We start from the raw sequence: 24,730 nt of genomic DNA, 5'->3' as shown, positions 1-24,730 counted from the left end.
TGATACATTGAGGAGGAGTATGGTACCTCAGAATAATAATAAAAAAAAATCACCGTAGCACTCTTTTAATATCAAGAGACTAGTCAAAAGGTATTTTCATTTTAGTTTAGCACAATTTTCAGCATCTACTCCTTTTTCTCCGTATACCATGGGGCTATCCTAAGCATTACTTGTTGACACAAGTTATTTGATTCCTCAGCTACAGTATGTCCTTAGCAAAATATGCAAAACAGGTTGTAAAAAAAAATAAAGATTATTAGAACCTTGAAATAGATCAACACACAAAATACAAATCAGCGGTTTTAAAAACATACATTCTTAAAACTCATTATTTGTAATATTTAGGCTCTGTTCACATTAGTGCCACATTAGTGCCAGGGCTTCCATTCATGAGAAACACATAACAGCTATACTTAATTCATTTTATAAAAATATTGGAGAATCCTGACCAACACTGTCCGAAGGTTTACCCTTTACCCCTTGACCATTTTCCGTTTTTTTTTTTCGTTTTAGTTTTCTCCTCCCCTTCTTCCAAGAGCCATAATGTTTTTATTTTTCCGTCAATACAGCTTTATAGGGGCTTGATTTTTGCAGAACGAGTTGTACATATAAATGACAATTGATTTTGCCATATAGTCTACTGAAAAATGGGAAAAAAATTCCAAGTGTGGTGAAATTGCAAAAAAAGGGGCAATTCCACAATTGTTTTTTGGGCTTTAGTATTTACCATGTTCACTATATGGTAACACGGACCTGGAAATATGATTCTCCTGCTCAGTATGAGTATGCAGATACCAAACATGTATAGTTTATTTTTTATTTAAGTGGTTAAAAAAATCAGAAACTTGTATGAAAAAAGTTTTGGTGTTTGTCGCCACTTTCCGAGACTCGTAGCGTTTTCATTTTTCAAAATCTGGGGCTGTGTGATGGCTTATTTTTTGCACCCTGAGCTGACGTTATTGATATCATTTTGGGGTAGATATGATGTTTTGCCTCTTATTGCATTTTATTGCAATGTTGCGGTAGCCAAAAAAAACGTAATTCTGCAGTCACAATGTCCTATGAACACCGGCCATGAGCCGGCGATCACAGGAGATTCACAATGACAGACACGGGGTTCTTCTGCAGACCCCTGGCTGTCATGACAACCCATCTGCGCCCCCTGATCTTTTTTACAGTAATTTACGTTTGTCCTGTCTGTATAATCTCTTTTGTGTCCCCCCTCCCCCTTGCCCAGGAGCGGTGGTATGATCAGACCATGTCCCTGCACAGTCAGACACAGCCATTACACAGTACACAGCAGGGGCACATTTATAAGATTATCTCCGCACAGGAACATTATTTTAAAACATCCAATTGTGGATCGTATCTTTATTCAAAGATCTATTGATTAAAATGTACTTTGCTTTGTTAAAGGGTTTTGTCCCAGGAACAATGTTGGTCCAAAGTGCAGCAATTCTTACTTTTGGACAGAATGATGTGCCAGAATAATTATGTTTAAAACCAAGAGGTCTTGTAGAGACCAGTGATTTTTCTTGTATGCAAAAAATAAAACGGTTCGAGTTTCATCAGTTTGGTTACAGTTTCATCAGTCTTTCTCAGATAAAAAAAAGGAACTGATAGAGGTTTCACAAGCTTTTCATATCAAAAAGTCCACAAAAAATGGACAGCATATGGATGGCAAAGCTTTTTTTTTGTTTTATTGCCTAGCACAGAATGACTCAAGGGAGTAGAGGCACAGAGCATGAATTTTAACTATAGGGAGACAGAGGGGACAATTTTAGTATATCAAGGCACAAAGGGTGAAAATCTATGTTGAGGCAAAAAGGGGGCAATTTCACAACTAGGAGACACAGGGGTAAATTTACGATATTGAGGCATAGAGGGGAAATTTCACTATGAGGAGGCAAAGAGGAGGCATTTTTGCTATGGGGTGCACAGAAGGGGCAATATTACTACGAGGAAGTACAGAGGAACACTTACTGTGTAGAGGCAAGAGGGGTTACTAGATGGAGGCTCAAAAGGGGCCACTATAGCTATTGCTGTGTGGCACAAAAAGAGGTTGCTATTACTCTGCAGGTCACAGAAGGGGTATTATTACGGTCTAGGGTGCTATGGGTGGTTATAGCACTACTAGATGGTGGCCCGATTCTAACGTATCGGGTATTCTAGAATATGTATGCGGCCGACCGGGCGCAATCAGCAGAGCGTTGTTTAAATTTGGCGCCAAAATCGCTGATTGGTCGCGGTCGGCGGTCGCGACCAATCAGCAAAGCGGTGTTTAAATTTGGCGCCAAAATCGCTGATTGGTTGCGGCCGGCGACCGCGACCAATCCGCGAACTGTGTTAGTGAAGACCGGAGAGCGTGTTTAAATTTGGCACCAAAATGGCTGATTGGTCGCGGCCGGCGACCGCGACCAATCAGCGAACTGTGTTAGTGAAGACCGGAGAGCGTGTTTAAATTTGGCGCCAAGATCGCTGATTGGTCGTGGCCGCCGGCCGCGACCAATCAGCGAATCGTATTAGTGAGGACCAGGGAGCGGCGCTGCCTGTGCGGGTACTTCCGCTGCGAGCAGCCGGGAGATGACTGGCTGCTCGCAGCAGAAGTATCCCGACCGGCGGCGCCGCTCCCTGGTCCTCCTTTCACACTTGCTGTCGGGGAATCAGCGGGCAGCTGATCTCCCGACGGTAGCCGCATGGAGGTCTGCGGCGCCGCTGGTCGGGGTCCTTCTGCTGCGAGTAGCCGGGAGATGACCAGCTAGCGCCGGTGACCTCCCAGCTTCATCGCTGCTGACCTCCGTGCGGCAGATGAGCCGCTAACGGCCGCCATCTTTTTCTGAAATCCCGCGTCGCTGATTGGCCGCGGCCAGACCAATCAGCGACGCGGGATTTCCTGGACAGAAGGACAGACAGACAGACGGGATAAGACGATTATATATATTAGATGTGGCTTGTGTAGATGTGGATAAAAATGGTAAGGGTGCTGGAAAAGTGATGAACCAAAGATGTATGTGTTTTACATTCTGCAGAGACGAGTCGTATATGGGGGGGTGGAAGACTTGACAGTATGGGCTACAAAATCATTGAATTCATCGGTACCATATACAGTACACCTAAATGGTCTGCAGAACAATAGTGAAAATCTTGTATCTACCACTATGTGTTGACCGTATTGTGGCAATATTGATATTAGTACAGGAATTTTGGTTATTGATCAGTATGTGGATATTATTTGATCCCTATTGTGTATGCTGATAACATGTAGTTAGGGTCTGACGGTATTATTTTTATATTATATTGCAGTATTCATGGTAACATTGGTCTTGGTTCATTGGTTTTTAATTTATTAATGTATGATGAAATTATTTGGTCACTTTGGGTTAGTAATATATGGTCATGGTGTGGCAGTATTATTTGTCCCTTATATAATGGTACTATTGGTAATATTTGCCTTCATATACTGGGTTTTTGTGCAGTAGCAGTATGCGGATTATATTTGTTAATTGTATTCTGATATTTGGCAATGGTCAGTATTATTCTTCAATCTTACAGCTACATTATATTTGATATTAATATTTATGTATCGCGCTACCATCTTGTAACTGACTGGAAGTCAGAGGTAATGGTCACAAGCTCTCAATGTAAATCTATGAGATCCTCGTCCTGGCTCTCATAGACTTACATTGAGTTGTGACTTCTGGATCGCCCAGCAAACACTGGAGAGATCCGACTAGTCACAATCAGATGAATATGACGGGAGCGGGGTCGAGAACAGATGAAGACAGAGGCTGGTGAGCATGAGACTAGAGGCAGGGAACGTAGATTAGTGGCACCACTCCAGCGCTAAAATAAAAAAATTGCTGGAGTGGTGGTTTAAATTACAGTAAATATTGATTTCCTTCATAGAGACCCCATCTAAGGAAGCAGGTGTGGGGTCAGCATGGGCTGAAATGCCAGGGCTGAATTTCTGACCCAGCCCAACCTTGCTGCATTTAATTTAAATTATGAATGTTAATCAATTGTTAACTAAGTCCTGGCCAAAAGCTGATCATGTGTGGTACCAATATCAACTGCATAGAAAATGGGATGTCACTCTTTACTTTTACTAACTCCTGTAGTGTCAAATCCTTTTCAGTGAAAGCCACATGTTCCTCTGCAGCAGTCGAGTGCACGTATCGAGTAGATTTCTTAAGTACAGAAATAATCTCTGCACAATTTATTTCAGTCTTTCATTCCGCTCTGTAAATAGACATAATGAGATTTCCTGAGATTAGCACTTTGTTCTTTTTGATTAATAACGCAGCCAGTGGCTGTAGCAGGAAGGTGCGTACAGTACAATGTCACTGCAGTTAATGAGAATTAGGCCCAGCAATGGTTCCAGGAGGCAGCAGGATAATTAGCTCTAACAAGAAAGACACATACGCTATAAAAACAAATACTCAAAACTTAAAACAGAGGCTTACCCCGCACATAGGGTGACATCAAAGACAACAGACGTTTTGTCACACACGAAAAATAGATTATTTTTTTAACTGTCAATTCAATAGAAAAAGAAGTTACATGAAGATAAAAGTCATAAAATATTTTAGTAAATCAAGCTTATTTCATAGGGAACTTGAGATGCTCATTTCTTTCATTTTTTGACTGTAGGAAAGATGAAATATTTACTAACATAGATAGCTCATCTATAGCCCATGCATGGTACATAGATGAAATGTTACATGCCGTAACTTACCTGTCTGTGTTATAGCACCATTCCTCCTCTCACCCGGCCATTGCCAAGAGTTTTATAGAGGGATGCTGCTGAGAAGCACCTGCAGCCATATGGCCAATTGAAGTTCTAGTAGGACTTTTTAAAGTTACTCCATACTGGGGTTTCCATGAGTTAGAGGTATATTTATACCCTGTGCTGGTATGCGCTTTCTTACTTATAACAAGTTAGATCTTAAAGGGTAAATGACCAATGATGTGCCAACAGACTTGGGAGGGGGAAGCAGTGCCCTGTGATATGTAGAGGTTGCATCACAACTTCTTGATAAACTACTTATCTTCCGGAATCTCTTTTACGGCTCCTCTGTTCAGGTGATTAGGACATACAGTACAGACCAAAAGTTTGGACACACCTTCTCATTTAAAGATTTTTCTGTATTTTCATGACTATGAAAATTGTACATTCACACTGAAGGCATCAAAACTATGAATTAACACATGTGGAATTATATACTTAACAAAAAAAAGTGTGAAACAACTGAAAATATGTCATATTCTAGGTTCTTCAAAATAGCCACCTTTTGATTTGACGACTGCTTTGCACACTCTTGGCATTCTCTTGATGAGCTTCAAGAGGTAGTCACCGGAAATGGTTTTCACTTCACAGGTGTGCCCTGTCAGGTTTAATAAGTGGGATTTCTTGCCTTATAAATGGGGTTGGGGCCATCAGTTGTGTTGTGCAGAAGTCTGGTGGATATACAGCTGATTGTCCTACTGAATAGACTGTTAGAATTTGTATTATGGCAAGAAAAAACCAGCTAAGTAAAGAAAAATGAGTGGCCATCATTACTTTAAGAAATGAAGGTCAGTCAGTCCGAAAAATTGGGAAAACTTTGAAAGTGTCCAGAAGTGCAGTTGCAAAAACCATCAAGCACTACAAAAAAACTGGCTCACATGAGGACCGCCCCAGGAAAGGAAGACCAAGAGTCACCTCTGCTTCTGAGGATAAGTTTATCTGAGTCACCAGCCTCAGAAATCGCAGGTTAACAGCAACTCAGATTAGAGACCAGGTCAATGCCACACAGAGTTCTAGCAGCAGACACATCTCTACAACATCTGTTAAGAGGAGACTTTGTGCAGCAGGCCTTCATGGTAAAATAGCTGGTAGGAAACCACTGCTAAGGACAGGCAACAAGCAGAAGAGACTTGTTTGGGCTAAAGAACACAAGGAATGGACATTAGACCAGTGGAAATCTGTACTTTGTTCTGATGAGTCCAAATTTGAGATCTTTGGTTCCAACCACCGTGTCTTTGTGCGACGCAGAACAGGTGAACGGATGGACTCTACATGCCTGGTTCCCACCGTGAAGCATGGAGTAGGAGGTGTGATGATGTGAGGGTGCTTTGCTGGTGACACTGTTGAGGATTTATTCAAAATTAAAGGCATACTGAACCAGCATGGCTACCACAGCATCTTGCAGCGGCATGCTATTCCATCTGGTTTGCGTTCAGTTGGACCATCTTTTATTTTTCAACAGGACAATGACCCCAAACACACCTCCAGGCTGTGTAAGGGCTATTTGACCAAGAAGGAGAGTGATGGGGTGCTACGCCAGATGACCTGGCCTCCACAGCCACCAGACCTGGACCCAATTGAGATGATTTGGGGTGAGCTGGACCGCAGATTGAAGGCAAAAGGGCCAACACGTGCTAAGCATCTTTGGGAACTCCTTCAACATTGTTGGAAGACCATTTCCGGTGACTACCTGTTGAAGCTCATCAATAGAATGCCAAGAGTGTGCAAAGCAGTCATCAAAGCAAAAGGAGGCTACTTTGAAGAACCTAGAATAGAAGACATTTTCAGTTGTTTCACACTTTTTTGGTAAGTATATAATTCCACATGTGTTAATTCATAGTTTTGATGCCTTCAGTGTGAATGTACAATTTTCATAGTCATGAAAATACAGAAAAATCTTTAAATGAGAAGGTGTGTCCAAACTTTTGGTCTGTACTGTATATAATAGGTGTTGGATGTATGGCTATTGGCTACTATTGCTCCTGTTCACCTCTATTGGCTTGAAACTGTTACAGCAAAACTGCAGCTGAATTGTTATGTCTAACCAAGTCTACTGATCATGATGAATTACACAGAGTAGGCTTGCCAATTTTAGTCTAAAGGAGTTGTCCTATCCTTTAACCCCTTCCCACCATGCACCGTAGCTGCAGAAGCTACGTTCCCGCAAACCACCGTACATATACTTCCTGACGATCGCACGGGATCATGCTGATCGCCGCTATCAAGTGCGGGTGTCAGCTCTATATGAGAGCTGACACCCTGAAGCAACGCCCACGATTGGTGCTAGCACAGATCGCGGGCATTTAACCCCTCTGATGTTGCTGTCAATAGTGACAGCGACATCGATGGGCATTGCAGAGTTAGGGAGCTCCCTCTCTGCTCCTATCGGCACAACGCGATTGCCGATGGTCTCCATGGAGACCCGGTGCTGAATGATGGCCACAGGATCAGCTAGGTATGGTGGCCTGTAAGCTCCTCCTCAGAGCAGGAGCTGCCCTGGCTCCTCTCTGCCTGCGAGAGGCTGATCTGATGCCCTGCAGTACAAAAGCATTGCAGAGTATTAGATCAGTGATCAGGGCAGGAAAAGTTGATGCCCCATACTGGGACAAGGTAAAAAAAAAAAAAAGTTTAAAAAAGTGAACGGCATAAAACTCCCCCCAAAAAACAATTCCTAAATTGCCGTTTTTTGTTCATTCTGCCTCTTAAAAATTGGAATTGAAATAGAAAATGATCAAAAAACGTTGTGACCAAAAAATGGTACCAATAAAAAGGTCAACTCGTCCCACAAAAAACAAGCCATCACATGACTCTGTTGGCAAAAATCTAGAAAAATTATAGCTCACAAAAGATGGGGATGCAAAAACGTTGTTTTGCAAAAAAAAAGCATCTTTTAGTGTGTGACAACAGCCAAACAAAAAAAAAAATTATATATATCTGGTATCACTGTCATCGCACCGACCCGAAGAATAAAGTCGTCTAATCACTTATATCTCGTAAAAAATAAATAAAACCAATTCTTCACCTGCTGTTGACTTGTTAATTCTGTCTCCTAAAGATCGCAGTAAGGCTCGGCTCACATTTATCCCGCGCTCTGTGCTTACACCGGGGTTTTCGTGTGCATTTCTGAAATACGTGATTCAGACGTAAACCCCGGCGGAAGATTCCTATAATAAGGCAGATGGAGAAACTGTGGATGCCTGTGATGCGGCAGTGTCCGTCTTTTTAGGCATGCATAAAAGCGCAGTCCGTCACAGTTTTGTGAATCTCTGAAAAGAAGGACACCGCTGAACAGAGGCCAGAGTCCAGAGTAGTTGTGCTGCCTCGTTATAGTGAAAGAATCTCTCGGGGGTTTCATCCGAATCACGTCACTTGGAGATTTAGATGGAAACCCAATGTAAGTGCTCAGCATTTAGATACATTCTAAATACAGGTGCATCTCACTAAATTAGAATATCATCAAAAAATTAATTTATTTCAGTTTAATACATAAAGTGAAACTCATATTATATAGAGTCATTACAAACAGAGTGATCTATTTCAAGTGTTTATTTCTGTTAATGTTGATGATTATGGCTTACAGTCAATGAGAACACAAAAGTCATTATCTCAGTAAATTTGAATACTTTATAACAACAGCTTGAAAAATGTTTTTAAAATCCAAAATGTTGGCCTACTGAAATGTAGATGTTAGAATCTATGTTGTTTTACTATCGGCCATCTTTTGTGGTTTGCTGGCTTCTAGTCTTTTCCTCTGGCGCTGGGTACCAGTATGTACCTGTATATTCCTTGAGGTAGTTTAATTTCCAAAATGGGATCATTTGTGGGGGGGGGGTTCAACTATTTAGGCACATCAGGGGCTCTCCAGCAAATTTTACATTCAAAAAGTCAAATGGCGCTTCTTCTCTTCTGAGCCCTGCCATGCGCCCAAATAGTAGTTTTCCTCCACATATGGGTTATTGGCGTGCTCAGGAGAAATTGAACAAATTTTGGCAGCCATTTTCTCCTGTCACTCTTGGAAAAATAAAAAAAAAATTGGATCTAAAGTAAAATTTCTGTGAAAAAAAGTTAAACGTTAATTTTTTCACATGAAAAGGGTTGATAAACTTCTTGAGGAGTGCAGTTTTTAGAATGTTGTCACTTTTGGGTATTTTCTGTCATAAAGGCCCCTCAAAGTCACTTCAAATGTGATGTGGTCCCTAAAAATAATGATTTTGTAAATTTTGTTGTAAAAATGAGAAGTTGCTCGTCAACTTTTAACCCTTCTAACTCCCTAACAAAAAAAAAATTGTCTAAAAAATTGTGCTGATGTAAAGTAGACATGTGGGAAATGTTATTTATTAACTATTTGGTGTGACATAACTATCTGATTTAAGGGTATAAAAATGAAAAGTTTGAAAATTGCAAAATTTGCAAAACTTTTGTCACATTTCCAATATTTTCACAAATAAAAGCAAGTCATATTAAAGACATTTTACCAGTATCATGAAGTACAATACGTCACAAAACACTATCTCAGAATCAGTGGGATCCGTCGAAGCATTCCAAAGTTGTTAACACATAAAGGGACACTGGTAAAAATTTAAAAAATTGTTCTGCTCGAGAAGGTGAAAACAGGCTTTGAGGTGAAGGGGTTAAAAATAATCTGTTAGCACATCTAAGTGGCAAACATTTACTCTAATTTTATTACAGTTTCAGTCTTTTTTTTACCTTTGGACCTTTTTAGTTACTGCTAATTTTTATGGTCTTTACCAAGGGGGCATTGCTTATAGGATTCCCTGGGGGCAGGCATTTAGGCTGCTCCGCTTTATTACCCTGTAAGCATCACCCTATTACATAGATCATTAAAATTTGCACTAATTGAATTAGGCACATACTTCTAAAACCTTGGCGGATCTAAAAAAAAAAAAAAAAAAAAAACACAATATAAAGCAAAATCTGAAATACTCGGGAGAAGGGAAAAAAAAAAAACGAAAACTGGTCGCTTTTGACCTGACATGTCACCTGTCCTCTATTTTTTATTTGCATTTTTTCCCAATAGCTTAGAATGGCATAAAATAGTAAACCCACAAATATCACCCTTACCAACTTCTTTGTGTTCTTTCTTGGTACAGAATTGAATTAACTACGAGACACACAAGCACAGCACAGTAATCGGTCATACAAAACATTAAGTTTATTTTAAGACATACATAAAAAAATTGTAGTAATTAAGGCCATGTTTTGTTATATCATGAACACACAATTACAGCACGTAGGCACACGGATTCACATTAGTAACACTTAAATCGCAGGTTGTACATTCTATTAGTCTATTGCATTCAAGGAGTCCCAGTATTTAGCTACCTGAGCAAGTATAGTGCTGTCATCGACTAATATCATGTATTAATATTGTCTTCAAGTACTACAGTGCATATGTACCCCCTGTGTGCATCGCCATGTTGTTTCAAACAGCTTTGTCTCATATCAGAATACTAAATATCTGTTATATTATGTTAAGTATTAGCAAGTCAAAATAACTGCACTTTAATTACAATGAAGACGTCACAGTTAAAGCGGTTGTCCAGTCTGAAATGAAAAGTCTACAGTCATTCTTTGTGACTTCAAACTTGTGGGCACAGCCGCTCTGCATACACATGTATTGAGCGATGCTGCATTCAATAGACGGGTTCTACCTGGGAGTGTGCATAACACATACAACACCGCCTTTCCCAGCCCAGAATCATCGCAGTGCGTGCGCTAGGGGGATTCATAAGTCTGCAGTCACGCAATTTATACCGGACAACCCCTTTAACAGACTTTTCTATAGGCTGGAGTCATGTATAGCATCGGATGCGATATGCTAATGACACTCGGCTCAAACTCAGCTGGGAGCGTGAGCCGAGTGTCATGCTACTGTGCTCCGATCCTCTCACATGACAGAATCGTATCACAGGTGAGGAAAGGAAGGAAAGATACATCTCTCCATCTTTGCCATTCCCTGTCTCCGCATATATCGGACTGCACTTGGATGTCATCCAAGTGCAGTCTGATGTTTTGCACGCACCCATTGACTTGAATGGGTGGTCGCTATGTGAGATACTCTGCCAAATTGGCATGAGATTAAAAAATAAAAAAAATAAAAAAATCGCAGATCTGCTCTCACTCATTGAACAACAGTGGTCAGAGTGCAATGCGAGATCTTCTTGCATTGCACTCCTTCGTATTATACGCCAGTGTGAGTGAGCCCTTAGGCTGTTTCCGAGGGGCTTAACTATAATAGGTGCAGGTGTTGCAATCGCACCTGCACCCTGTGGAGACTAAGGGGGCCCCAAAGATCCCTTTGCTCCATATGAAAAGACTATTGCTAGTAAAGATCTTTGTTAGTTGGGGGTCCCATTGAAGATTTTGCATTTGGGGCCCACAAGCTTCAAGTTACATCCCTGCTGTTTCCACATATCTGTGTTTCGCGGTCCGAGTACAGCCGTGGGTCTCCTGATGTGAACTCGGCAGCCTCATAGGCATAAAGAAGATGTTGAATTTGTGTCAAGAGACCCATGGCCGATCCCAGCATCGCCGTCTGTACTCGGACCATGAAACACGGTTGTGTGAAGCCTGCTGTATCAAGTGATTATATTGAATTTTTATATTGCCTGTTTTTCCTATCCAAAATGAACTAAGAAGATGTTAGATTTAGAAATTTATGCCATGCCAAATGATGCACCCTCCAAGGACCATATGTAGTTTTGACTAAAAAAAAACCCCAAAAACAAAAGGAAATGGAGCAGTAAAATCTCCGAAAGCATATATCCCAGCAACACATATGATGTGCTCAATGTATTCCACATGGTGCTCAATACACACTGTACCATCCATTAATTCAATACCAATTATAATACCAGGGGCTGAAAACACCAGTCTATGAAAAGTTTTATCTTTTCCTCCATATGTAATAAAAAAATGTAAAAATACTTGTCCAGTCCTCAGCTGTACAACGTGACTGACGATCCGGACCACATGGCATCTGTCTACCTCTCCTCTCTCCCATCCAGTGCTTCATTCAGGCACAATGGCTAGTGGTCAGTTGAATCCTTGATATTTACTTGGATTTGGATAAAGTGTGCTTTTACATATTATTCCAGGTAGGTGTATTTCTGAATAGCGAATCAATAGTATTTGATCCTTTAATTAATACAATTTAATTAAGAGACCTGTCAGTCAATTGGAGGGGGCAAGAGAAGCCATCATCGGACCTGTCTTAGTCAGCTGAGATACATAGTCCCTCGGCGGCTTTTCAAAGTATTTTTACTCAAACTCCACAGCGTTTCAGAGTAAAACATATGTGGCTGCAGTCACGCAGTTAGTGTCTGATTGATACTGACCGTGATTCGGGCAGCATGATCATAATGACAGGTTCTCTTTTAAATGTCAATGGCATAACCTGACAGCATTTAAGTGGTTAAATAGCAGCGATTAGAGCAAGTTCTCATTGCTGCTGTTAGAGGCAGCTGCTGGCTGCATAAAACTCACCTCCCCTTGTCAATGCTGTGGGCTCAGTTCCTGAGCCCGCTCCATACAAGTGCACTCGACATTCGCCATACATTTAGGGCAGATGTCGGGAAAGGTTAAACTTTATCTGTCAACCGATTTCACAATACACACAGCATACATTATTAACTAGATTTTTAGATTTGAAGAGGCTGATGCATTTACTTTGAAAATCTATGGCCGTATAATAACGTTTTGGCAGCTTCTCATCTGCTGACATATCACGCTGCTCAGTACAAGCTGCAGCTGTCAGTCAATCTGGGTGAATGAAGAGTTTCAAAAAGGATTATGTAACTATTCAAGAGGGTTTGTATTATGAAATCTGATGATAGATCCATTTTGAAAATGTGCAATCACCACAATATCTACCAAAAAAATTATAGACAAAGTGCATAACTTCCCTTTATTTTGCTGCTCATCTGGTCAGATGCTGTACACTATATTTTCCCTGATAAGCACGGCATCTTGTGCTGTGTAATATATAGTGGGTAGGATTTCTGAAGTGGCCACCTATTCTGCTGGACTTTGGCAACCGATCTGCATTGATTTTATAAAGACAGATATAGTTTTCACTAAATAATTGTTTCATTCATTTCGACTAATGTATCAGCTCCAATAAAAAAGTACATTGTGCAGGAGCTCTATAGCATGTTTAATTCATTGCGCGCCTCGCGGTTTTGTTTTACTCTTCCTACATCTTTAGAATGATCAACACTTGTTGAACAAGAAACTATGAAACTATTCGGAAAATGATTTATGATGATGGCTTTGTCCCTTTAGGATGAATGAGGCAGTGCTTTCTTATCCAGTGTGGTTTTCGGGATAAAGATCCACCTGTGTAGACAAAATGTTAAACAAAAATTATGCAAAACAATATAAGATTGTGCTAAAAGGGATCTTAAAGGGATCTTCAACACACTGCACATTTATCATGTAATCACAACATAGGTGATAACTGCTCATTGGGTTCCCTACTACTAAGGGAAACATCCAAGGGGCTGTTTCAATGGAGGTGGAGGCAAATGCTCGATTACCTCTACATTCAAGCTCCTCCTCATTGTGTGACCACAAGAGACTTGTGAGCCTTATTTCATTGCGCAATAGCAGTTAGCCTATCCATTAGCATATATCCTCATGCTTATTGTGGGAAAACCCTTCTAAAAAGGCATCTTGGTTAGTCTGTGTCTAATGAAATCTTCCAGAAAGTATATTGGACATGTGTGTATCAATTCCTCATTGATCTCATTCTGCACTAGTAAGTACCGTAATAAAATCTTGCTATCACAAAGGTTCATGGTTCGTTACAAGATTTGCAATCATATGACCAGAATAGATTTTCATCCCCCAGAAGTATATAATAATTGTGCTCATTTAATGATTGCAAGCAAAACACTTAAAGCCACATGGAATGGATACAGAAAGTATATTGGAAACTGTATAACCATAGAAATGGTAATAGTACATTTATAAAAACACTCCAATCATTAAAAGGGAACCTGTCAGCAAAAAAAAATAAAATGACATAGTATGTACCTGCAGGAAGAGTGGTGATCTCCAGGAAAACACTGTTTAAATGTGTAGCAGTCTAATTGCAAGTGCGGCTGCAGAGAGAAAATGAGGTTATATTCTCCTGGCAGCTGCTCATGTTGAGACTGTTATTATTCTGCGCTCACTACAAAGTGAAGGCGTCTATCGCTCTTTTACTAACATCCTGTTCAGCACACATGTAGCAGAGCAGGATCTCAGTCAAAAAGGCAGGTGAAGTGAGTACAGTACAATCATTGTGCAGTGAATGCTGACTTAACTGCTTAGCCGCCTGGAAGCGAGCAACTGCAGGAAGAATAGAACTCCAATTAGACAGCTGCACATGTTAAAAGGGCTTGATCACCACAGAATGACGGCTCAAAGTACAGACGCTCAGTGCACCGACGCTCAGTGCACCCTTGGTGTGGCAAAACATTTAAGTGCACCTTTCCACCTGCTTGTTTTTCATCTATCTCCTCCATCAATCAAAGAAGAGGGGAGGAGTGTCGAGATAGACGGAAAACAAGTAGGTGGTAAGGTGCACTTAAATGTCTGGCCATGCCAAGGGTGCACTGAGTGCTTGTACTTAGCACAGAATGACTATTCAAACCGACAAACTCCCTATAAAACTGTATTTACATGGAGTATATTACTATGGCTGCAGGTAAGTACTTTTTTTTTTTGCTGACAGTTTCCTTTTAAAATTACCACTCTAGTGAATTTTTCTATTTTCCCATGTGCTAGCCTTCATGCATATGACAGTAACGACTGTAGTAACATACTCGCCAGTCGCAGTCTTTTTAACCCCTTAATGACCGCCGATATGCCTTTTAACAGCGGTCCTTAAGGGGCCTTATTCCTCAGCGCCGCTTTTTAATGGTGCTGAGGAATAAGGATGTAGCGTCACCCCGAGGATAAAATTCCGGCTCGTGTCAGCTGTATGTGACAAGCGACACCCTTCAGTATCCAGATGGTTGTGATGCCGACTAGCCGACTAACCCCTTAATAACCTCCTTAGTAACCAGACACCAGCGATAAAAATCGTGGGTCCCGATGGTTACTGTGGTACCCTAAGATCATGTGATGACCTCAGGGTATGGTGGCCTGTGAGATCCAGCTATAAGCTGTGTTTCACAGTCTGAGTCAGTGACTCTGCTGTCAGTGTATGAGACCAGTAATCAAAATAAAAATTATACGAGTCCCACAGTGGAACTAAGTAAAAAAAGTAAAATAAAATAGGTTAAAAAAAAAAACACACAAAAAAATGGCGCACACAAATCATTAAAATCCGTTTTACCACACAAAAGGCAACGTTTGTGATAAAACAAAAACAAAAAAGTACACATAATTTGTATCGCTGTGTCCAGAATGACCCGATCTATAAAATGTTATTTATTCCATATAGCGAATGGCGTAAAAAGAAAAAAAAAAAAAACACCAAAAATGTCACTTTTGCATCATACTGACTCACAAAAAAGTGAATAAAAAGCGATCAATAAGTCATATGTAAAAAAAAAACCTGACAAGTGAAAACGCCAAACCGTCCCACAATAAAAAAGCCATAATATGGCTTATTTGTCAAAAAAATAAAAAAAGTTACAGCTCTAAGAATATAGTGATGCATAAACAAATTGATTTTTGTAAAATATTGTTTTTAGTGTGTAAAAGTAGCAAATCATAAAAAAAACTATGTACTGTAAATCTGGTATCTTTGTAATCGGAGCTACCCGACGAACAAATCGGTCTTATCACTTTTACGGCACGGTGAACAATGCAAAAAATAAAAAAACAACAACAACTGAATTGCTGGTTTTTGTTCATTCTGTGCTTGAAAAATTGGAATAAAAAGCGATCAAAAAATATTATATGCCCCAAAACCTATATAAATCTGGTATCGCTGTAATCGCACCGACCTGAAGAATAAATCCACCTTATCACTTATACGGCACAAAAATAAAAATAAGAACTATTCTTATACTGCTGTGCATTTGTTCATTCTACCTCCCAAAAAATCTGAATAAGTCTCGGCTCACATTTACCCTGTGCCCTCCGCTGAGCGCTTACGCCAGGGTTCCGTGTAAATTCCCAAAAACTGTGATTCAGACAAAACCCCGACGGAACCATTCACTTATGAGTAGAGATGAGCGAACTTTTTGACGTTCGGGTTCGTCGACTAAACCCCAACATCAAAAAAAGGCACCCGAGCCAGAACATCCCTAGTTTCCCACGCTGTTATCTGCGTCCAAAACACTGCATTCTAATGCCATATTTGTTTTGTCAGTACATGCGGATCCACTGCATGTAATGACATTTCAAATCTGTCTCCGCTACAGAAATTGACATGCTGTGGGTGAGTTTACACAGCGTAAAAAAAAAAAACACAGTGGTGATGGGATTTCTTATAAATTAAATAAAATGAAGAATTTAATAAAAAAAATGGCGTGGGCTCCTGCGTCACTTTCATAACCAGCACAGGGAAAGCCGACTGATGGGGCCTGAGATTACTAGCTAGGGAAGGGGCCATCAGCCAAAGATGTTCCCTGGCTATTAATAACAGCTCACAGCTGTTTGCTTAGTCTTTACAGTCTAGATTACAGGGGGACCCCAGAAAAAAAATTACGTAGGGTCCTCCTATAAAATCTAACCAGCAAAGGCTAAACAAACAGCTGTGAGGTGATATTAATAGCCAAGGAAGGAGCCATGGATCCTGGCCCCATCTGAGGCTAATAATATCAGCCCTTAGCGGCCCCAGAAATGGCGCATCCATAAGATGTGCCAATTCTGGAGCTTAGCCTTGCTATTCCCACTAGCCCTGGTGCAGTGGCAAGTGGGGTAATAAGGTCGGGGTTCATGTCAGCCTTGTATTGGCGGCTGACATGAAGCCCAGGTTAGTAATGGAGAGGCACCTATAAGATGCCCCCATTACTAACTCCATTGTCAAGGTTTTGAAATAAACACACGGCCTGAAAAAAATCCTTTATTTGAAATAAAAGTCCACATGGTTTTAATTGTTTATTTAAAAATAAAAAACACTGTATACTCACCTAATGCCTAATCTACTGAAGCCATTGTCACCTGTAAAAAACAAAAATAAAAAAAACATATCCCTCACCTATCCGCCATGATGACATAATCCAGAGTGTCCCGCGGTGATCATTTGTAGGACTGTCACATCAGCAGTCACTGGAGTTCAATCAGCTGAGAGCTCCGGTGACCTCACGGCACCACTGCTGCGTGAGAATTTTCATTTTGGTCACATGAGATCGTCAGCTGATGAACTCGTGTGACCTCACTCACGACAGCTCATTGCGATACACTGCAAGAGCGATCGCGCTTCTGTCATTGTTTCGCCGCCTGCCGGATAGCACAGCCACATTTCCGGATGTGGCTGTGCTATCAGTGAGATCTGCGTGGGACACTCGATATTACCTGGACTACCGCGGATAGGCGACTATTATGGTGGATTATTATTTTTTCTCTATTATTTGCTTCTATTTTTTTACAGGGTATGAGAACATCAGCAATCAGGTGTAGGTGAGTATAATGTGTTTATTGTTTTTATTTAAATAATTATTTATTAATTTAAACTTTCTTATTTTTTTTTTACTTTCACTGCGCAAGCTCCGGCTGATGAGAGATTACTCCTCCCATTACTGGCGCTTGCGCTCCCAATTAATAGTGACAGCAGACGCCGTCTCCTCAGCTGGCGCCTGTGACCAGTGGTAAGCTTTTACCGCCGGTCACTGTCACAGCTGCGGGATCTATTACAGCCGATCACAGCCCGTTTCCCACGCTGTCACGCAGATGACAGCGTGGGAAACCAGGGATGTCCGTGTTTGGGCCGACTTTTGCGCAAAAGGCTCAGGAATCCGAACATGAATCCAAATGAGCAACCTTCATGCTGAATTTGAAAAAAAAATAACGTTCGCTCATTTCTACTTATGAGACAGATGGAGTCACTTTGGACTGGTCTCTGTTCCGGCGGTGTCTCATCATTTTAGGTGTCTTTTTAGAGCACAAATGTGGGCGACCACAGATCTGTGCATGCCTAAAAAGATGGAGACCACCGGAGAAGATGCCAAAGGGAGTCTAAAGTGTCTCCATCAGCCTCATTATGGTGGGTGGTTCCGTCAGGGGTTTCGCCTGAATCGCATTTTTGTGGGATTTACACAGAAAACCCAACGTACCTAAATTATCCCGCACAAAACCAGCCCCTACTCAGGTCCGTCATCTGTCAGTGGAACTATAAGGTGTCCCACGTTACTGGTAGAACAAAGACTCTGGAAAAGCGACATGGCTCTCGCCCCCTCAAAGAAAATCCAAGTGAATTCTGCGAACACAAATCCAAATGCCCCCCTGCTTCTGAGCCCCACTGTGCCTAAACCACAGTAAGCAGCCACATGTTTGCCATTATTGCAGGGAGGAGAGAGCACCTACCAATTTACGGGGTGTGTGTTGCCAGAGGCACAATGTATGGGGGCTCTAAACTTTATGGGGGCACAATGTATGGATACTAAACTGGCAGATTTGCAAGCCTGGCATGGATGTTGCAAAATAGTCACTGCAGCCATAGATTAATTCATTGAGAGGTGCAATTTCTACAATAGGGTCACTTTTGGGGTTTTTCTGCTGTTCTGACACCTTCAGGGCTCTGCAAATGTCATCCGCAAACTATTGTAGCAAAATCTGTGCTCCAAAACCTAAATAGCGCTCCTTCCTTCTCAGCCCTGATGTGTGGCCTAACAGAAATTTCTAACAACATATGTGGCATCACTGTGTTCGGAATAAATTACGCAATAAATGATGGGTTCCATTTTCACCTATTAACCCTTGTGTACCTGACAAATTTGCAGTACATACAATAATTACATTTTTACCACTAAAATGTGATATTTCCATGTCTGAATGTTATAAAATTCTGTGAGGCACCTATGGGTTTAAAATACTCACTACAACCCTACATGAATTCCTTAGGCAGTGGAGTTTTCAATATGGGGGTCACCTGAGGGGTTTCTGCTGTTCTGGCACCTCAGGGGCTTGGCTAATGGAGCCCACAATCTATTCAAACAAAATCTGCATTCTAAAAGCAAGTAGTGCGCCTTCCCATCTGATCCCTGCCATGTGCTCAAACAGTAGTGTACAACCACATATGAGGTACATTCAGGAGAAATTGCATAACAAATTGTGGGGTCCAATTTCTCCCATTAACCCTCATGTAAATTATAAATTTGGTGCTAAAACAGTGGAAAAAATTAAATTTTTTGTTCTCACATCTAAAAGTTATAAAGTTTGGGTGTAGTTTCCAAAATGGGGTAACTTGTGGGGATTTTCCACTGTTTAGGCACATCAGGGGCTCTCCAAATGCGACATGGAGTTCCAAAACATCACTCCTTTCTTTTTGAGCCTTGCTGTGCACCCAAACAGTAGTTTTCACCCACATATGGGGTATTGGCATACTCAGGAGAAATTGCACAACAAATTTTGGGCTCCATTTTTTCCTGTTACCCTTGTGAAAGTACATTTTTGTGTGAAAAAATTGATTTTTGTTTAATCCACGGTTCTACATTATAAACTTTTGCGAAGCATCTGGGGGTTCAAGGTGCTCACCACTCATCTACATACATTCCTTGAGGGGTCTAGTTTCCAAGATGGGGTCAGTTATAGGGGAGTTTCCATTGTATAGGCACATCAGAGACTCTCCAAACGTGGCGTCTGCTCTCGATTCCAGCCATTTTTGCATTCAAAAAGTTAAACGGTGCTCCTTTCGAGCCCTGCCATGTGACCAAACAGTAGTTATTCCCCACATATGGGGTATTGGCGTACTCAGGAGATATTGCACAACAAATAATGAGGTCAATTTTCTCCTGTTACCCTTGTGAAAATAAAAGATTTGGGGCTAAAGTAAAATATTTGTGAAAAGAAGTAAAATGTTCATTTTTTCCTTCGACATTGCTTTAGTTCCCGTGAAGCACCTGAAGGGTTAATAAACTTCTTGAATGTGTCTTTGAGGACTTTGAGGGGTGCAGTTTTTAGAATGGTGTCACTTTTGGGTATTTTCTTTCATATAGGCCCCCCAAAGTCACTTCAAATGTGATGTGGTCCCTAAAAAAATGGTTTTATTAATTTTGTTGGAAAAATGAGAAACTGCTGACCAACTTTTAACCCTTGTAATTTCCTAACAAAAAAAATGATGTTTCAAAAATGATGCAGATGTAAAATAGACATATGGGAAATGTTATTTATTAACTATTTTGTATGACATAACTCTCTGGTTTAAGGCCATAAGAATTAAAAGTTTGAAAATTGCAACATTTTCAAAATTTTTGCCAAGTTTCTGATATTTTCACAAATGAACGCAAGTCATAATGAACAACTTTTACCACTATTATGAAGTACAATATGTCACGAAAAAACAGTCTCAGAATCACTGGGATCCATTGAAGCATTCCAGAGTTATTACCTCCATGAAGGTCAAAATTGGCTCGATCACTAATTAGTTAATACCTTTCATGCTATTTTTTAGTTTATAATTTGTTATAATGTGGAATAATTATTCTTTTCCTTGATATAATTTCACATACTAACTAGTGACCTCGATATTTTCCAATTACATTTTTCTTCTTGCGTTGTCAATTTTACCTCGGAATATGGAGGTGGTGGTTGGAACCTGAATTCTTGAATTACTGTAAATGATGGAAAGTGAAGTCCTTCAATTAAGTCACTTTGGTCATCGTATGCAGGGGCTCTCCCGGCAAGTTCTTCCTCTGACACAATATCCGCATAATTTGGTGGTGCTATTAAAACCATAAGTATATTAAAATGTATGTTGACTCTTTATAGTTCTTATCATTTACAGATTTTTTTTAGCATTGATTTCATTTAGGTCATAAAGAATCTAAGGCTTTGACAAAGGTAGGGGAAGCACATGCCCATCAGTGGATCCAAATACAGGTTCAGGCTATTTCAGGGAGTCCGATAGGCAATGAATGGAGTGCTACTCTATTCTATTCAAGAATGGATTATGCAGAGCCCTGTTCTTGAGATACAGAACATTGTTTTTGGAATTGTTGGGGTCCCTGAGCACAGACCACCAGCTATCAGTAATTTATTCTCTGCCCTATAGATACGAGATAAAAAGGATTTCCCAGAATCCAGTTAAGTAAACAGCTGTCACAATTTCTCTGCTAAGTGAGTGACTCTTTTGCTGCCCCATGGAGTCTGGGTCATGCTGAGCTGTCTTGATTGACAGCTCTGCCGTCCAGTTTTGTGATGGGCGTACCGAGTTGTCGGTACTTTGATTGACAGCTCGGCCGTCCAATCTGTGACTGGGAGGTGCTGGGCTTTATCCAGGGGTTCTTTTTTTTTTAGATTGCCCAGCTAATTAACTGAGCTTTTTGCCTTTGATCCCTGTCAGACATAGTTTGTGCTTCCTAGTGAGTGCTTGCCTGAGTCAGTTGTGCTGAATTCTGATCTTCAGCTGCCTGGCCCTTTGGCAGTATTTTGACTATCCCTTCGTCTTGTCCTTTAGCTTTGATCTGTTATCTCCGGGTATTTTGACCCCGGACCGTGACCTGACTTACGCCTTTGTTTTTCCCCTTGGTTTTCTACGTACTATCTTGGCAGTGACCCTGGAACGTCTGACTTCTCTGTCTCACGGTCTGTCCGTGAGCAGTGACTAGCATTACAACAGCTAAACCACCATTCTCAAATTTTCCAAAGTATCTCTAAAGTTGGCAGTGATTGACAGCTGACAACTTCTCAATCATTGCTCTTCATGTTGCTGAGGAGGATCATCTGATGATGGCGGATATTAGACTTCATCAAGAGTAATAAAGCTAGGGCACTTGTTGCGCCCACCATTCCATCACCACATAGCTTCTAGGATTGGTTATACATGACAGATTACTAAATCACATATGATATAATACTTTCCCATATATACTGGTTACCTTCTGGTTGCTCTGGCAATGTTAAGGCGAGCCAACTCATGTCTACAGTAAACTGGCTGGAAGCACTTAAATTCCTGTATAAAAATCCATTAAATGGGACTGTGCCAATAACTAGAGGTAGTTCCACCATCAATTTTTTTGCCCCAGGAATGTGTATGTAAACCTGCAAGAAATATAGTATATTATTGCAAATAAAGAAAAACATTTAATGATCAAATACATTTTGAAAGTTTTCTTCTGTAATTTTCTGATAACTGCCAGGATTTTTTGTGAATTCTTGATAAATTGGAACTGATTGCAAGAGTACAAACCAAAGCGTATTGCTTACTGGGACACTCCAAGGTAAAAATCATGTACTGTGGCAGTGTATGATGCTTACCTCTGTTCTCTTATTTAGCATTACTATTACAGAGTAAGTTTTGTTTAGTAATCCTTTAATAGAGAAGAGGTTTGTAAGCAGCCACTGACATGCATGCCGTGTAAAGTTTATATTAATCATTTTCCAATCAGAATTAAAGAGGTTGTATAGAGTTCAGAAACTATACTTTATACATGGGACTAACTTGCTGACCACCGCGTTTCCGACCTCTGAGACCCCCACCGATCCTGAGAATCAAGGCCCCGAATAGCCCCTGTGTGAATGGAGTGGTGGTGAATCATGGGCACCTCCGCTCCCCTTATTCTTAATGTCAGTGATGAAGACGAGCGGAAAGCTGCGTTCAGCTATCTCCGGTGGTCACATTAAGAATGAATACAGCGCATGTGAGCATGATCAACCACCACTCCAATCACATGGGACTCTTAGGAATCAGGGTTTTCATGTTCGGTGGGGTCCCAGGAGTCAGTCCCCCAGTGATTGGGAAATTATCCCCTATCCTATATAGGGAATAATGTCCAACCCTTTATTTGACTAGTATTTAACATGGTTGTACTATTTGAACAATTTTAATGGGAAGGAGTTATAAAGGAGTAAAAAGACTGTTTTACAATCTCCAAACCCTATACATTACAGACGTTACAGCTAGTGTTGAGCCACCCCCGTAGTGTTCGGGTTCGGTTCGGTTCGTCGAACACCGGGATGTTCGAGGAACTGTTCGTCGAACTGTTCGTCGAACACCTTAGAACACCGTCGAACACCGTTAAAACCAATGGCAGGCAAACAAAAACACATAGAAACACATAGAAAACACCTGCAAAGGTGTCCAAAAGCTGACAAACTGCTCAGAAGACACTCTCTTTAAAAAAGCCGGCCGGCAAATTCAGCAGCGGCATACACCGGTACCCGACAATTTAGACAAGAAGGAATAGAGCATCACACATAGATTAGATAGATAGAAACATGTCAGTCACACATATAAGAAGCACAGTGACAGTGTTGGTTACTGCACTTGTCATTTAGTGTAAAGGATTTATTAAAAAAAATATTAGTGTTTTCATGCACCGTCTCTTTAAAAAAGCCGGCCGGCAATTCAGCATCTGTACCCGACAATTTAGAACAGAAAGATAGAGCATCACACATAGATTAGATAGATAGAAACATGTCAGTCACATATATATGAAGTACAGTGATAGTGTTGGTTACTGTACTTGTCATTTAGTATTAAAATAAAGGATTTATTATTAAAAAAATTGGCGTGGGGTTCCCCTTAATTTTAGGCTCTAGCGGAGGTTAAGCAGACGGCTGGGGCAGATGTTTGAAGCCTGGGAAGGGGGTAATACCCACGGAGCTTCCCAGGCTACTAATATCAGCCCCCAGCTGAATACATAGCCTCTACTAGCTATTAAAATGGGGGACCCCCCCAAAAAAAATGACGTGGGGTCCCCCCTAATTTAATAGCTAGCAAAGGCTAGGCAGACAGCTGGGGGCTGATATTAATAGCCCAGGAAGGGAGCCATGAATATTGGCCCCCTCCCAGGCTAGAAACACCAGCCGTCAGCCGCCCCAGAAATGGCGCATTCATAGGATGCGCCAATTCTGGCACTTAGCCTCGCTCTTCCACGCTGCCCTGGTGCGGTGGCAGGGGGTAATAGGGTTGGGGTTGATGTCAGCTTATAATGCCAGCTGACATCAAGCCCAGGTTAGTAATGGAGAGGCGTCTATAAGACACCCCCATTACTAACCCCATAGTCAAAGTTAAAAAAAACACAAACACCCAGAATAAAGTCCTTTAATTGAAATAAAGACACAATCCTTTATTGTTCTAAATTAAACCATACTTACCATCACGCCCATTCCAGCTGAAGCCAACGATCTCCTGCAATAAAAGAAAAATAATAAAGCAACCTCATCCTTACCTTTCCATGGTTCCCACGACAGCTTCAGCTCTGCTACATCGAGATGACAGGCTGGACCGCAGCAGAACGCTGCCATCCAGCCTGTCATCCCGCAGACACTGAGAAGCGCAGGCTTGCTTGCGCTGCTCAGCGTCTCTCTGTGACGACATCCAGATGAGCCGAGTTCATGTCCAATGAACTCGGCTCACCTCATGCACGTCACTGACAGCGTGGGAAAATTCTCACGCTGAAGCGCTGATTGCAGGAGAACTTTCCCACGCTGTCAGTGACGTGCAGGAGGTGAGCTGAGTTCATTGGACATGAGCTCACCTCATGCACATCACTGACAGCGTAGGAGAATTCTCCTGCACTCAGCACTTCAGCGTGAGAATTTTCCCACGCTGTCAGTGACGTGCATGAGGTGAGCCGAGTTCATTGGACATGACCTCGGCTCATCTGGATGCCGTCACAGCGAGACAGTGAGGAGCGCAAGCATGCCTGCGCTTCTCAGTGTCTGCGGGATGACAGACTGGATGGCAGCGTTCTGCTGCGGTCCAGCCAGTCATCTCGATGTAGCAGAGCTGAAGCTGTCGTGGGAACCATGGAAAGGTAAGGATGAGGTTGGTTTATTATTTTTCTTTTATTGCAGGAGATCGTTGGCTTCAGCTGGAAT

General features: G+C 41.3%; 1 protein-coding gene across 2 annotated transcripts in view; it reads right to left on the bottom strand.

The window, feature by feature from the left end:
- Positions 1–9,944: 9,944 nt before the first annotated feature.
- ARRDC4 (arrestin domain containing 4) overlaps positions 9,945–24,730 on the bottom strand; it is an 87,004-nt gene continuing 72,218 nt past the window's right edge. The window contains exons 6-8 of one of the 2 annotated variants that reach the window (XM_073653324.1): positions 21,784–21,946; positions 20,474–20,628; positions 9,945–13,144 (exon numbers count right to left, since the gene is read on the bottom strand). In XM_073653324.1, coding sequence (XP_073509425.1) covers positions 13,112–13,144; positions 20,474–20,628; positions 21,784–21,946 — 351 coding nt within the window. In that variant the 3' untranslated portion in view covers positions 9,945–13,111. The remainder of the gene's footprint in view (positions 13,145–20,473; positions 20,629–21,783; positions 21,947–24,730) is intronic. The other variant, XM_073653325.1, reaches the window with a different exon arrangement.

Source organism: Phyllobates terribilis, unplaced genomic scaffold (genome assembly GCF_046119375.1).
Source record: "Phyllobates terribilis strain yellow unplaced genomic scaffold, ASM4611937v1 Scaffold_11__3_contigs__length_659146591, whole genome shotgun sequence".
Classification (NCBI taxonomy): Eukaryota; Metazoa; Chordata; class Amphibia; order Anura; family Dendrobatidae; genus Phyllobates; species Phyllobates terribilis.
This window is presented reverse-complemented; position numbering and strand designations above follow the sequence as displayed.